The following is a 15160-nucleotide window of genomic DNA, read 5'->3' as shown; positions in this document are numbered from 1 at the left end:
AGGCCGTTCTCGCACGTAGGATAAACAAAATAAATGCTGGTACGAACACAAAGAATCGACGGACAGCGAGTCGAACCCGCGTCTCGTGGCAGTGTACAAGTGGCAGTGCACCGTTACTGATCCCGATCGAATCGTACGTTGTTCGCGACGTTCTACGTTTTTTCTTCTCAACGACTAACGACGAGGACACGATCGTTTCGGTCCATAATCACGTACCTATCGAACGAGTATCGTTTGAGGGTGCTCGCGAGAGAGCTCCCGTGCTGAACATGCTCCTACCTGCTGCCCGGCTGACTGACTGACTGGTTTTCACTCACTCACTCACAACGCGAAACCGAGTGGAATTGTACATCTCCCCCCACCGCTGCTCGTTTCCCTATCCCCTCCGGCACGGCTCTGTCCAATAGCGATCTCAACGCACGCAACGCGTGTGCGTCAACACACTTGAAAAACACGTGCATGCGTGAATATGTGTCGGTGCACTCGGTGGTGCTGCTGATGCACGCACGTTTTGGCTTCTGTGCCCGGCTCTGCGTATGCGTAAGCGTTTTATGAAAATCGTACAGCCCCGGAATCTATCGATAATTGATTTATGGTAAACTCATCGATGAATCGTCTCAGATTTCGATAATGTTTTAATATTTTGTGAGATAACCTTTCTGTTTCACGCCGCGCCGTTTCTTCTTATCTATGCAATTCTGTTTTCACTGCTTTAAACTATTCTTTGGTACATTTAAATATCCCATTTTCTCCAGTATTTCTGGGCTTCGTGTACAATAAGTTTTTTTTTTATATGAATCATTTTCAGACGAGCGTCAAAGTGAAGTTAAAAATGTATTAATCCGTTCCAATCGCAGCGTCGTATATGTATAGTGCGTATACGAAGTATTACGTAAGATTCATAGCTAGCGAATAACGCACTTTCACTGTCATCCACCGTCTCTGATTACACGATATGAAGGAAGTTCTGGATCTGCTCGGATTTGTTTCCTCTTGGTTTGCGTCACGAAAAATAGTTTACGTAGAAATGCTTTAATTAACGTTGCAAAATCGAAACGATAACGTTACGTATTGGTTGTACGAGCGGGAGTTGATTTCTTAAGAAATTATCGTTGCTTCGATTGCGGAAACGGGTGACTCATTCATTCATTAACGATCTTCGACAAAATACTTTATCTAAAGCCTATCTGACAATCGCATCGGAGTGAATGAACAAAATTAAGGGTAATGTAGGAATATTTTTATTATCTTTTTCTCTCAGCAAAGAACGGAAGAGTCCAAAGTCACGATCAACTGCGTTTCTGAACTATGCACATATTACGCATATTCCAACGAATGACACGATAACGCGCGTGTATCCGCGTGGCGAACGATACGCAAGGCGTCTCTACCCACTACCCATGAAACAGGAAGAACGAATACGGCCAACCGTATTTTTTTCGAAGCGAACGCGACCGCATGTTACGCTCTTTTGCCGCGTTTTATCCGGCTTAAGATCAATGTGTCAAAGTTATGCCACACATTTGTATCGAAGGTGATCCGAGCTGGACGTTATCCAACGACCGCACAGAGAGAAAACCGCAGACAACTCGATCGCCGGCCGGGCAGATTCTAGTTACGCGACAGGTGACAAATTTTTCTCCGTCCGACGGGGAGACACGAGCTTTTCACGGGAGACACGGTTCGTTCGATGCTAATCGACACGTAACCCATTATTTTCTCTTGGGAAGCAATTGTTCGCGTTTCCACGAACCCGGTACTCGAATGATCGCGCTATATCGAGCAAGTGCGAAGTACGGTGGTGGACAAAAGTAGAAGCATTGCATGCAATTTCAAATAATTATTCTTTGTTACGTGTACGTCTATTTAAGATGTGTCTCATTTGTTTATACGTGTAAAAGCACAGCTATGTGGTTAGGACGAATTAGATCGGAGAAACTGGAAAGTCCCCTTTGGGAGTCCTGTAGATTAGATGGAAAAGAAAGGATGTTTCGTCCTGCGTCATCTAGCGGTCTCTTTGTTAGTATACGATTGATCCTATCGCCAACTATTACCAACGAACCTCGTATTTAAATAAATTGGAAACCAATCGTCGTACAAAGTTCGGGGTATACGGTACCGTGACTTTCTTGTTGACTAAATATTTATCAACGTTTTCTATCTTATTTTACGATCCTGCAATTTTACGTCCCAGCTGACATGAATTTCACCTCAAGTAACACACGTTTCACTCTGTATAATTCTTTGACGTTTACAAAAATGTTGGGTCCTCCCTACAGTCGGTGCGAAGAACATGGTTGGTCGTTCAAGGCCGCTTCCCTTAGCATCGGTGACGTTACAAATTATCTCCACCCATTACCAGACATCGGCTTTCTTCGGTTACTTGTGCCAAGCGCGTATACACTTATTTTCTTACTGTCAACCATTTGCCTTTCTCTTTCACTCTGACGCTTACTTTCTCGCTCTACATCAGATGATTCTCTAGTTTGTCACACGCTATGCACCATAAAGGAATCCAAGTGTAATCGAAGGAAATATTAGGTTGTATCGTCGTCGTTATACTTTCTATTCTATTATTATATATAATTTATTTAATCGTCGGTAAAGAAGAGGCGAATTACCGGCAAATCTTCGAGGTAATTTTTCTACATTTACCGACAAACCGGTAAATCGATTTTGCCGATATTACGATCGCAACTACCGACGTTTTACTGGAAGAATTTGACTGTAAGTGGACAATAGGGAGATAGCAGAGGATCCTATTATACCGCCACGTTTACGAGGGTGTACGCGCGTGGGCGTACGGTGTGTACAACGCGAGACCCGCTGGCCTTTGTTACCAGCTGGGGAAAAAGGAAACGAAGCAACGCGACTGGGAGGAAGAGACAGAGGTGTGCGCACGCCCGACGAGACAGCTGTCTGACCTGATTCCGCGAAAGGGTTTCCAATCATAATGACAAGGTGGGCGAGCGTTTTAGAGGACGAGGCATTGACCGGATGCACCGTGAGAAACGCATATCCGATCTGACCAGAAAAAACACAAAGACGCGCGGTTTCGGAATCGAAATACATCCTGAACAAATCGAGAATTTTATCTTGTTTGAATACTCCAAGTTAAATAAAAAATAACAAATTTATAAAATGAAATATTACCGTCACGGATGAATTGCTGTTTGCTGGTCCTATCGGTTAACCGTTTTATTCGAATAAAATTTTGCACGGTTAAGTTTCCAAGGGTAACGCAACCGTGAAACTACTAGGGAAGGGTGTTTAGAATCTAAATAGACTCTGAATGGAGCTACACATTGTTTGGAATTTCTTGGGTGGCCGATTCGAGGGCCAAAGCATCTGGCAGAGCCAGCATCTGGAACGTGTCTTCGAGACCTACAAACGCAGCGTTTCGAGTCAACGTTACTGTCAGATTGCAGGTTTCTCTGCTAAGAAACAATCAAGGGAAAACTACGATAAGAGCGAAACCAGAGTTCCGTAGCTTACTTGATCACGATAAGCATGAATGTAACGTTTGTATCTGATTTCCGAGGGGATTGTCAGCATCATCGACGATTGGGTAACGAGGGAGAAGAATGCCCAAAGAATTTGAGAAACGCCAGCGTTTATCTATCGTTAGGATATGGGTGATTTCACCTGCCCGGACACGTACCCGTGACTGTTAATGACTCACTATCGGAAATCTGCATGAGTGTACAGAACGGTAAACCTGAACAACGTGTTGACTAATTAAATTACTACGTTCAACGGTCGCTGAATAGGAACTTTCAATGCCTCAGCCAACGAAATAAAGAGTGCAACTAAAGGTGAAATATATTTTTAGATACCTACTGTCGCGTTGCACCACGCTGCAATAATGCATTTTTTTCACCTTTTCGTCGTTCCATAAAATTGGGTTATACGATCGACAAATGTTCCAATCTTTTTACCATGCAATTCTTATTCGTGAAATCTCTTTTAGAAAACAAAGCATACTAACTTACGCATCAATCGTGTATTTATCGATCCACTTTGAAAACAGTATAACGAAATATGCATGATTCATCGAGATTTCTCGAGGTGGAAAAAAATGGAGATCGACGCGACACTGGTTTGCTTCGACTCTTTACGGCCAGTGCAATACGACATAATTGTTTCTCCGTTCTGGATACCGTTAAGCGTAATAAAACTGGCCACACTTCCGCGTTTTAACACTCCTTTCGCAATTAAGATAAAGAGATCCTCCGAAAACATTCGGGGAAGGCGTCTTTATCGGATCCAGGAGAGAATAAACTATGTCGAACGATAAAAGTCACTTTCTCGGAGAAAGAATACAAATTTCGATGAATGATAATGCTCTAAGAGCCCAGAGGTTTATTGCCCCAATTTTAGACGCTCAAATAACAACATTGTCATGGTCGTAAATTTTTAACGTAATCGTCAGAAAGTAACATTCTTTTTCCCCCCAAACGAAAGCAAAGCAATTTTATGTTATTCATTCTTTGGAAACTTAGAGAACAAAGAATAGCACATACGAGATAAACGATTTTTTATCGGTAATCTATTCGTAACAAAATATATTTGTACTTAACTTTGAGTTTTCAAGACACGGAGAAAATTTTGTAAATTCATTAATTTTGATCAAATAAATACGTGAATGTTTTCTTAACGATGCTTCTTTTTATCACAAAACTGTTTTGAATCGATTTGAATCGTTTTCTAACCTTTTCTTTTGTAAGAAATATTATATTAGAGAATTTGCCTTTTTTATATGTGTAGTTTAAGAATATGCTAAAAGTACATGGTACTATTTGAAACACACAAGATAACCTTTTTACGAAAGTCTTTAAATTTACCCATAAATTTTAATACCAATAAAGTTTGGTTCGAAACACTTTTTTGTGAAACTATCGGAACCCCGATGTTTTCGACAAGAATTGTGATTTTAATATAAAAAATTCTTCCGAGCATTCTTCCCTTAACTTTAATTTAAAATGGTAAAATTACGATCGCGGATATCGAATGAGCTGGTAACAACCACTCTTTAAAATTTTCTAATATCAGATTCGTACCAAAAGGAATTAAATACGTCGCTTTCTCCTATGATTTATTTATACATCACGCGTTACTTTCGTGTGTATCGTATTTTAATACCGTTCACGAAGCGTATCGTGCGGTTCCACGTGCATTTAGAAATTAGGGTTGTCCAAGAAAGACAAACGGTACGAATTTACAATATGATCTAATACGAATTATTTGAATGATCCCATTAGAAATGAAACAGCCAACGTGTCACGACGCGAGTTACTTGCACTTGTTGGCTTTGGAATTGCTAACGCGTTGCTTCATCGTCGCTGAATCAACGAGACTGGTAATTTCATGGGATTCCTACGTAGCGGATTGTACGATCGCTAATAATTACCTGGCTGGCCGTTAATAATTTCCAAGTCGCGTTGCTCGATGTTCTCTAACGATTCGAAAGAGCGCCCGCTGCTCCGTACAAACATCAAATTAATAATTAACCTCGACATTTCACCGTATTTGCCGTTCCGGATACGAAGCGGAACGACTGGCGCAAAAATGATATAATCCAGCGAAAGGGAAACTCGAAAAATATTACCGCGTTAAATAATAGTGACTTTCTCCGTGGAAATATAAAAGGTGAAAATGATTTCTTTTTCGAGAATTAACAAGAATACGCAACCCGAAATAAACGAGACTTTTTCTTTCCTACGATCCTAGTTAATCTTCCGTCGAAGCAAAAAATAAGAACGAACCAGAAAATTAGGTTGCATATTATCTTTGAGCACCGACTTGGCGAACTTTCACGTTCTCTGGCCGAAACGAACAGATTTCACGACAAATAGAAACTTACGGTAGGATGTAAACGCGCGTCAGCGAAATATCGGATATAAAACGTCAATAACGTGACTTGTTCAAACAATATCCAACCACCCATCATTTCCAATACCGTGAGTTATCTTTCGAATAATAATAACTGGTAGCTGGTCGTTTCCGAACAACAGGAGTTCCTAGTGTTCCATTTTCCTTGTACAGTAAAAGGAGCTAATTTTCTCAAGATTGCTTGGAAACGCGGGCGTTACGCAAACACGGTTTAACAGAAATAACGAAAGAAACAGGATATTACAAATTGTCTAACAAAGGCGTATCAATATTTGCCTTGTCCCAGATTTTCGACGTTAGAACCAGCCTGCACATAGGCCGAAGAAGCAATACTCGCGGAATTAGATTGTTGCGTCCGCGGGACCGTCGTGTATACGCGGCCGACTGAAATACAAAGAAAACAGGATGTTGCAAAGTGCACGGTATGCCATATTGGCTCCCACAATTACACTCGCGTACGCGCGTAATATCGCGCGGATAATTGTCCCTGGTTTTACGGTTCGAGGCAGGATTCCCTGGAAACTGGTAACGAGAACCACGCAGAAACGCGAACCAGCGACGCCTTCGACGCGCACGGCCGCCTTTCATTTTCGACTCGTTTATTCAGTGACACCATTTTAATGGAGTTCCCAAGGTAAGAAAGTTCGTTGCCAGCCACACGGTACTCTCTGATCGATACGAGCTTTTCGGTGGAGCGAGATAGCACAGAGGTAGAAGGGAGAGGGGACGATAGCGTTTATAAGATATATGCAAATAGAAACAGCAATTTAACAAAGAATTACTTAAGGGGGGAAACAACCGCCTTGACGACTGAAAATAAAAGCAATTTTCAAGAATTTTTTCGCCGTAACTATGAAACTTTTGCTGATAAACTAACTAAATGAACTAGCTAATGAAACTAATTATTCGATCGAAAATTTCACAAGTGCTACTGATGAGAATAGTATTAGGAGCCATCGTACGTGTTTTGCGAATTAATTGTTATTATTTTCAAATCAATTTGTTTAGTAGTTATAAACGTTTGTACCGCAACAACGATACTGTGTCGATACTTATGTCCAGCATTGTATACATACAGGGTGTTCGGCCACCCCTGGGAAAAATTTTAATGGGATATTCTAGAGACCAAAATAAGACGAAAATCAACAATACCAATTTCTTAATGAAGGCTTCGTTAAAAAGTTATTAACAATTAAATTCAAAAATTTCAAATCGTTCTGGAAAAATTATTTTCGGTTGCAGGGATCAATTATAATCATTTTTGGTCAATAGACATACTCCCGAAATCCTACCCACTTTCGAGAAAAAAATTCAGTATTGGCGGAACTTTAAACGTTAATAACTTCTTAACGAAGCCTCTATAAACAAATTGATATTCTTGATTTTCGTCTTATTTTGGCCTCTAGAATCTCCCATTAAAATTTTTCCCAAGGGTGACCGAACACCCTGTATATGTAGAAACGAAAAGATCAGTCGAGTGCTTGCGAGAAAGCGACCCCTCTGGTGGCGAGTACGGGACCCCACAGATCGTTCTCCGAGACTGGAATCATTAAAGTAGACAATAATTTGAAAAAATAAAAACTATATAGAATCGAATGCACGATGTGGCTTATAAATTCGAACGTCATGGCATTCGTGTCGTTTTAACGCGTTAATACTGTTCGTTTTACGTTTACAATATCGCTCGTTTATAAAACCTATAAAAAAAAAGTATTGTCAGTGTTCGATCCCAGCCCGCTGTGGCTCTCAGAGATTTCTAAAGCCTGGTGGTTCTATTTCTCTCGGCGCGCGAGAGCAAGTTTTATTGACACCTCGCGTCGGGCTTTACGTAACGCCGCGATTCGTTCCCCGACGTCACGCTAATGACAGCCGGGTCTGTTGACAGCGAACGACTTTGGTCGAAGCGGTTTACAACGCGACGTTGAGTCACGTTCCAAGGAAAATTGCTCGTAGCGTGAGCAACACACCGCAGAGGCTGGTATGAATGAAAATATCCGTTGTCATGACTACCAGGTGAGAGGAGCGCGGATACTTGTAGGAAGTTTCGCTTTATGAATGAATCGACGACAATACAAACACGATAAACGCACACAACAGTGGCGTACGTGTACGTGTACGTTGTGAGAGCATTAACGCGGTCTGCTGGCACGTGTTAAAAACGGTCTACGCGTGCATCTCCAAGGGATCGAATAGCCATTCGCCGTTCAGCGACCATAAGGGACGATCACGATCCCCGTTAGGGTCCCTCGATCATCCATTTTAATTATTGGGTTGGAACGTAAGTTTGAGCCGTTTTTTTATATAATAAGAATAACGCGACGCGAAACTTATTTATTTTTTATTCTTTGTTAATGGGATCGTTACTAATATATCTTTGAGGTTTTTCTGATTAAAATGAGACCAAACACGATATCGCTAGGATCATATTTGCGTATTTAATCGAATTTAACACGATCTTACGCTCCTAATTATTACAAGTGCCTTAAAAAGAAATTATATCGTGTTTGGTCTTATTTCGATCGGAAAAGTCTCACAAATACATTGGTAAAAGTTTCATTAGAAAAAGAAACAAAAATAAAAATGTTTCGGCTTTACATTGTGTACTATGCACGTGTTGTCTCAGCGGTATTCGAGGTCAGATCGGGTTACGTTACACGGTCAGCTCGACGTTGAGCTCCTTTGATGTGTCAAGGGGAGTCCCCTCTTATTGTTAGTAACAGGGATGACTTACCCTTCATTTATTCAATCGAAAATGATTCACAGCTATCCAAACATTCCTCTACTAACATCTTGATGAAAACTACACACAGAATCTAGCCGTAATCGAAATAGAACTGAAAAATAACAGTTACAGAACCAATACAATATATCCATAACTTTGTTAAATAATATATTTTCCTCCAAATCGTCTCTGAGTTTCTTTACCATGTAAAATATGCTTTTATTCGAAATTCGATGCACACCCTGTTGTTTCGAGATCGAGCCACAGACATATTTCAAGTTCAAGCGTGAACATTAGCAACGTTTCGGTAGATTATTGCACGTACGTGCTCGGATGTTGGATGGTAGCCGCACTCGAATTACACAACATGCAAATAATTGAGCGGGAAACGTTTGCTCGTGCAAACAATACACGCGATAAAAGGAATTACACAGTCGGTTACGATCCGGTTAAAGCGCGAACGTATGCAAACAACTTCGAAATCCTGAGCGAGAAACGAAAGCCTGGTTATCCTATCTGATGATACCAGGCGCGAACTAGGCACTTATGGTCTCTCTGCATATCCGCGCGTATGCTCTTGCATCAGTGCATCTTGTAAGTAAACATGTTTAGCGCCCACTCGGTGAGTTTTCCCAGTGGTTCTCAATCGTTGCATCTTCGAGACCACCAAAGATACGCCAATAATCACGCGTTCTTATCGGCCATTTACCGATAAGAGAAACGATGCTTCTCGTTTCAGTAGATCTCTTGCAACGTCCACACGTCACAGTATGCAAATTACCACCTTTTAGTTTACTTTGGGTGTTAACACCAACACCTACCTTGACCAGTCAAAACATTCGTTTAAAATTATTTCACCGCCATTTTACGACTTTTCTCATAGTACGCGTACAATGAACTTTTCACTTTTCGCTTCTTTTCATTATTAATAAAGGTTACTATTCTACTGACTTATAAGTCTGATTTCCGTACGAAATTAAGTCTAATTACTAAACAAAAACTTTCCAAAAAAATTAATTTTATTAAGAATATTGGAAAGTAATAAATATATGCTTCCTTTACGCAACAATTTGAATAAATTTTCTAGATCCCAGAGACGGGAAGGCATTTTTTTATAGCTTATAAAAAAATCCATCCTTTTCTTTTCCGTAACGTGCTTGTCTCGACGTAATTGTTAAGATGAATATTAAAATTGAGGGAAAACAATATTTTACTTAATTCGAACGCGGGAAAGGGACGAAAGAGTACGAAATGAATCGTAATTATGTCGATTAAGAAGATGTGCAACAGACGACAAACGAAACGCTGTAATATTCATGTACAAGTACTCTTCGCGGGTTAACGTCTAATCCGACGGAATTCTCGTTTACGAGCGATTAATATCGCATCCACGCACATCGCCCACGTAAATTAGATTCGCGGATCTTCTCGGCCCACGCTTGTCACTGCATCATAATACAACGATTTAGAATCTTCGCCTGCCACGTAAGAGAGAATTTCGTGATTCATCGATACCTTCGACTGCCTCTTATTCCTTCCTTAACCTTTACGCGACAATAGTGACCAAATCTAAGTGACTAAAGTAATTATGGACAAAACTGTCACGAAATTTATATCAATTTATATCTTCCCTTTCTTGACATCAAAACAATAAAACAAAGGACTTTTTAATGCAGCGATATTGTCATACATTGATACGTGTTCTGAGAGTACTCAAAATTTTTTTCAATACGAAACAATTGCAAACAGTAAGAAATAGTAAAATAGTAACAATTGCAAAAAAATCGTGAGTACTCTCGGAACACGTATAGGTGTGTGAAATGACTTAGAAAGTAGTTTTTTAAAGAAAGGACTGAAGAAACAGTTTGACTTTTCGCAGAAACGAAGCAAACAATCCGGAAGGAAATTACGATGTAAAATTTTATGCAGCACGTTGCGTTGAGTCAGCGGTTAAAAAAATTAAAAATCCCGAATGTACTTTCCCCCGCGTACACGTAATATCGAATAGAAGAACTTTTTATCTTCGGTATCCTCGTCGTCGGAGAAATCGACGGAAATCGCTATCGATCGGGCTGTTCGACGTCTGTCGTTCAACGTCACTCGTTAGACGTCCCAGCCAAATTGGGAGGCACGCTTCCTGCTCGGGCGCTAATTAATTTGCATTTACGAGACGTTGGTTGCCCGTGCAACGACCCACTTGCGCGAAGTTTATCAATCGGCTCGGTTTTGAGAACCTTTCGAACAATCGCGACTGCTAGAGAAAGTTACAGGACAACTTCGTTAATTAATAGGTTCGGCCAGGTTGACGCTGGGGTCGACGCCGAATCCAGTCGGCACACCTTCTTTTCGCACGATCAATTGCCTATTGCACGTCACAGTTACGCACAGATACGCGAGAAAGGTTCAATTTCCAGAAAAAAAGCCTAAAGAACCGATAAATCATTCGTGAAATAAAAAACATACTATTGATTCTTTTATTCATTTCTTTTTATCTTGTAAAATAATTACCGAGCAACTATTCCAATGAAAAATAGTCAAAAATATCCCCGAGTCGAGCAAGTCTTCGCTCCGTCCAGAAGTTATGATTTTTTAAACATACGCTTGAAATTTTAGGAAAACATTTCTGACCACACGGTATATTTTCGGTAAGGAATTTTTTTTCCGAAAGGGCGTAGGATTTCAAGGATATGTGTATTCACCAAAAATGATTGTAATCGATCCCTGCAACCGAAAATAATTTTTCCAGAACGATTTGAAAATTTTCAATTTCGCCGACAAAATTTTGGCATCAAGATTTATTCAGGCGATCTATCTATGTCCCCCGAGTATCCTCATCCTCCGTACTACTTAAAATTCGACAGCGTGTGTTTTTCTTGGATCGTACGAAGAACCTGATCTTGCGAGAGACGCCTTATTGTCACAGCTTTCCCATTGTTCAAACTAATTGCAAACATTTCGCGTACATCGTCGTTCGATAGCCGTGAGAACGAGCACGGTTATTTACGAGCCTGTTGGTTTAACGAGATACTTTCGTCGACGCTGCTTTAATCGAGGCATAGCTCACGGTGCAAACTTTATACGTATACAACCGATCAAACGCCTCGCGTTCTGACGGCACGCTAAGTCTATACGTTATATTTGGAAACGTATCAATCCCGTTTTCGTCAACAATCATTATTGTTTGGTGTAGTTTATCGCGTCTTGTTTAGCAATTTCGTTCGAGCGCTTTCCAAACCAAGTATTGGAATGCTTGCGCGCAATTACCAACACCCCGGCACCATTTGTTAACGTTACACTGTATTTTCGAGCGATTTACATAGCGAGCGCCGATAAATACGAACGTTATCGAAGTCAGACTTTTCTAAAAATAAGTTTGCGTTCATCACGGTAATAACCCATCGCGTTACAATTGCAGAAAAGTTCTCGTGTTACGCGGAAAGCGAATCTGGCCGCGAGCCAAAAGGAACTCTACGCGGACTAGCGGATTTTTTTGTTGCCGCCCCGACTACCTGGCGTTCTTATCTCTCGCATATTTTGAAGCACGGACACGAAATCCCGAACGAGAGAACGAAGATAAGCTGTAAACGTAAAAGAACAGGAAATACCATCGCGAGGTTCGGACGAAACCGGAGTTCCGGGAAACTGGAGAACCGTCGAACGCGTATCGCCTCGAAAATGTTAAGAAATGCCAGCCCCATTATCGTCGTATTTCCGCCAGTTATTTCTTTTCCCTTCTTTCGGTGGGCGTCGAACGCTTTAAGACTACATAGTGTAACCTTTAGAAAGTGAAAAAAGCACGTAACATCGTCGAGTACAGCGAACGTTCTAATCGTCGCGCGGGGAAGTCCTATTCGGATCGGTCTCATAGGTGGCGACACTGCATTCCTTAACACTACGGTTTAATTTCTCGAAGATACGAGGAAAATTTTGTTCGATTTCAATTTTTATTCAACGAATAACGAATTAATCGATTTAACGACGATTAGTCAATCGAGTTTGTTTAGACTCGGAACGCACGCAAAATCCAATTGGTCGCTAGAGATATTGCTATTTACTTCGACAAGGTCAGTTTACGCATCCACGTTAATTGAATTACACTTCCCAGCTAATACTATACGCTCTTGCAATCATAAACTCCGGGTTTTTTTCTCCGATACACTGTTTTCTATCGATCCGATGTTACGTGTTTACTAAAATAACCAACACCCGGAATTGAAATAAATTCGAATTGGAACCGGCGTAGCGAACGTTACAGATTAATCATCAATGAAATGTATACTCCGACGCGATTGCGTTCGGAGATTTAAGCTGATTGCAGGTTTCCGCGAATATTATTGTTGCATGCAGCGGAATCGTGGAAAAATTTCGAGGTAAAACCGAGCCCGAGGAGGAGGTCACGATTTGAACGAGCTCTTTTTGAACGTGACCTAATTCAAATTGTAAGAGTGGATGCGTACGAACGAGTCGTAGTTTACGCGTGGATGTCATAAAAACCGAATAAATAAATTTTACAAATTCTAGATTCGAACAATGAAATTTCAGTATCGTAGGATCGATTTCGTTTTCTCCTCTAAACGAAAGTTTTCTAAAAACTTTTCTAGGTCACAGTTTACCGATTAAATATTACAATAGGAGAAAATTATATTTATAATTTAAAATGAATATAAAGGAACAATTTTACGATCGACAATGTTTCCTCGTCCTTTGGAAGTCTATGTAAAATGCGTTTACAACATTAATACTTGTAAATATTCTATTAATATCGTCGACGTTTGGAATGCTACAAAATAACAAGTACTCCTTGCTATTGAATATTTCTGTTACGGTATAATTTGAAAAAATTTCAAGTATATGTTTTGGATGGTATTCAAAATATAAAAAAAATATAAATAGAAATATAATAAATTAAATAAGATTCATGGTTATCGATCAAATTCTAAAAATAAATACTAGGATAAATTTTGAATGTGGTAATTTGCTAATTGTCGAAAAAGAAAATTTTTATTTCGTTGAATTTTGCATTTCGAATTTGTTATTCAAAGGCGCTATAAAGGGACCTAAAAAAGGGATTGAAGGAATTGGATCAGCTAGGTCTACGAACATCAAGGATACAGTTACCGATGCAGCGTGATCATGGTCGCTACAGTATGTACACAATCCCACGGGCGAAATTGACCGTGAACCTTTCTGACCTACTTGCTTACATAATTGATACGTCTTCGTTAGTGCAACTCTCGTTGTGCCGCAGCGATGCAACAAAATTACGTGATCGTCGTAAACGCGAAGCACGAGGCATTAAATATTTCAAATATTTTACATTACTAAGTTTTTCACGAATTTATTCGACGTCCTGATATGTATTAACAAAGATGATTAAAATACCCTTTTTCCAACGACTACCATGGCAAGATGTCGAAACGATTTTCGATTCGCATCGTTCCGTTCCGTTCCGCACGTTCCAAGACATTTTTGCTGATTGCTATCTACGATCTAATTCCACTAAAGTTTCAACTCAAGTTAACTCACCCTCCCCGTCTCTTGGTACAGATACGCACGTTCTTTGGATCGCCTACTCACCTGAAACAAGCAACAGAAACCCATTAATTGACCGACCCAACCATTGTGAATACGACAATGATGTAACGGTATAATCGTCGAACGTGTATAAAATGTACCCTGTTCCGCTCGTTTGGGAGATACTCGCTGGAAAGGTTAGGTCGTCTACGCGTCAGCGTAGAGAGACTGACAGCTGATTAACGACAAAAGAAGCGGGCAACTCGAGATACCCAGAAGCGAGGCGAGTTCAAAGGAAGTTGATTCGAGTTGAATTCTGTTCGAAAGACTCGTTGTAGGTTAACACGCTTCTTCGTCGGAACGTCTTAAAAAACTCCTACGCACTTGCACGAGCCGTTCGATAACGATTAATCACACGCGACGTTGCTCTTTTGCGAAGATTATAATTATAAAATTTTAGCGTATAGATTGCAACATTTGTCGATAAAGATACGTCGCTTGTAAAGTTAGTCATTCGAGGTTTTATGTACGTTAGAACGCGCCGCATTGTTTACTGCGCACGACGACCGCTCAGCTCTCTTGCCGCGCGTACGAATAACCAATAAGAGAACAGTCACGGTGGTAACAAAGCAACAGCAACGCCGATCATTGTATTTCTCGTTCGTGTCTTAGAAAATTGAATGTTTGTTGAATTTAACTGTAATAATTTTCGTTGGTACTCGTAGAAATAAAAAGAAAAGAAAAAGTCGAATAAAATAGTAAAGTTTAATAAATAAGGGGGTTAAAAAAACGATCACGACGTAACTCGATAACTCGTAACGAATTCTCTTTCTCAGACTGTTATTTAACAGACAATTTATTAAGCAATTATTTTCATGTCGTTTAATCGATCCTATAAATTTCTGTCTCCCTTTTCCCCACTCCTCTCTCAAGATTACGCTTCGTGGCGACGCAGGAAGCAAAGGAATCTCGAGCTCTCCTGCGTCCTCGTTTTTATTCAGCTCAGAGCGAAACCGAGAAGCGTTTGATATT

At 40.4% G+C, this 15160-nt stretch overlaps 1 protein-coding gene across 5 annotated transcripts in view; it reads right to left on the bottom strand.

Annotated features, from left to right (window-relative positions):
• Positions 1–15160, bottom strand: part of LOC143348384 (uncharacterized) — a 117891-nt gene that overhangs the window by 38591 nt on the left and 64140 nt on the right. For 3 of the 5 annotated variants that reach the window (XM_076778527.1, XM_076778529.1, XM_076778530.1), the window contains one exon: positions 14141–14191. The exons of the other annotated variants lie outside the window; for them this stretch is intronic. In XM_076778527.1, the coding sequence (XP_076634642.1) occupies positions 14141–14191 (51 nt within the window). The remainder of the gene's footprint in view (positions 1–14140; positions 14192–15160) is intronic. 5 annotated transcript variants of the gene reach the window in all.

This window comes from Colletes latitarsis, chromosome 11 (genome assembly GCF_051014445.1).
Source record: "Colletes latitarsis isolate SP2378_abdomen chromosome 11, iyColLati1, whole genome shotgun sequence".
In the NCBI taxonomy this organism is placed as follows: domain Eukaryota; kingdom Metazoa; phylum Arthropoda; class Insecta; order Hymenoptera; family Colletidae; genus Colletes; species Colletes latitarsis.
Note: the sequence above shows the minus strand (reverse complement) of the source record. Positions and strands in the feature narration are given on the sequence as shown.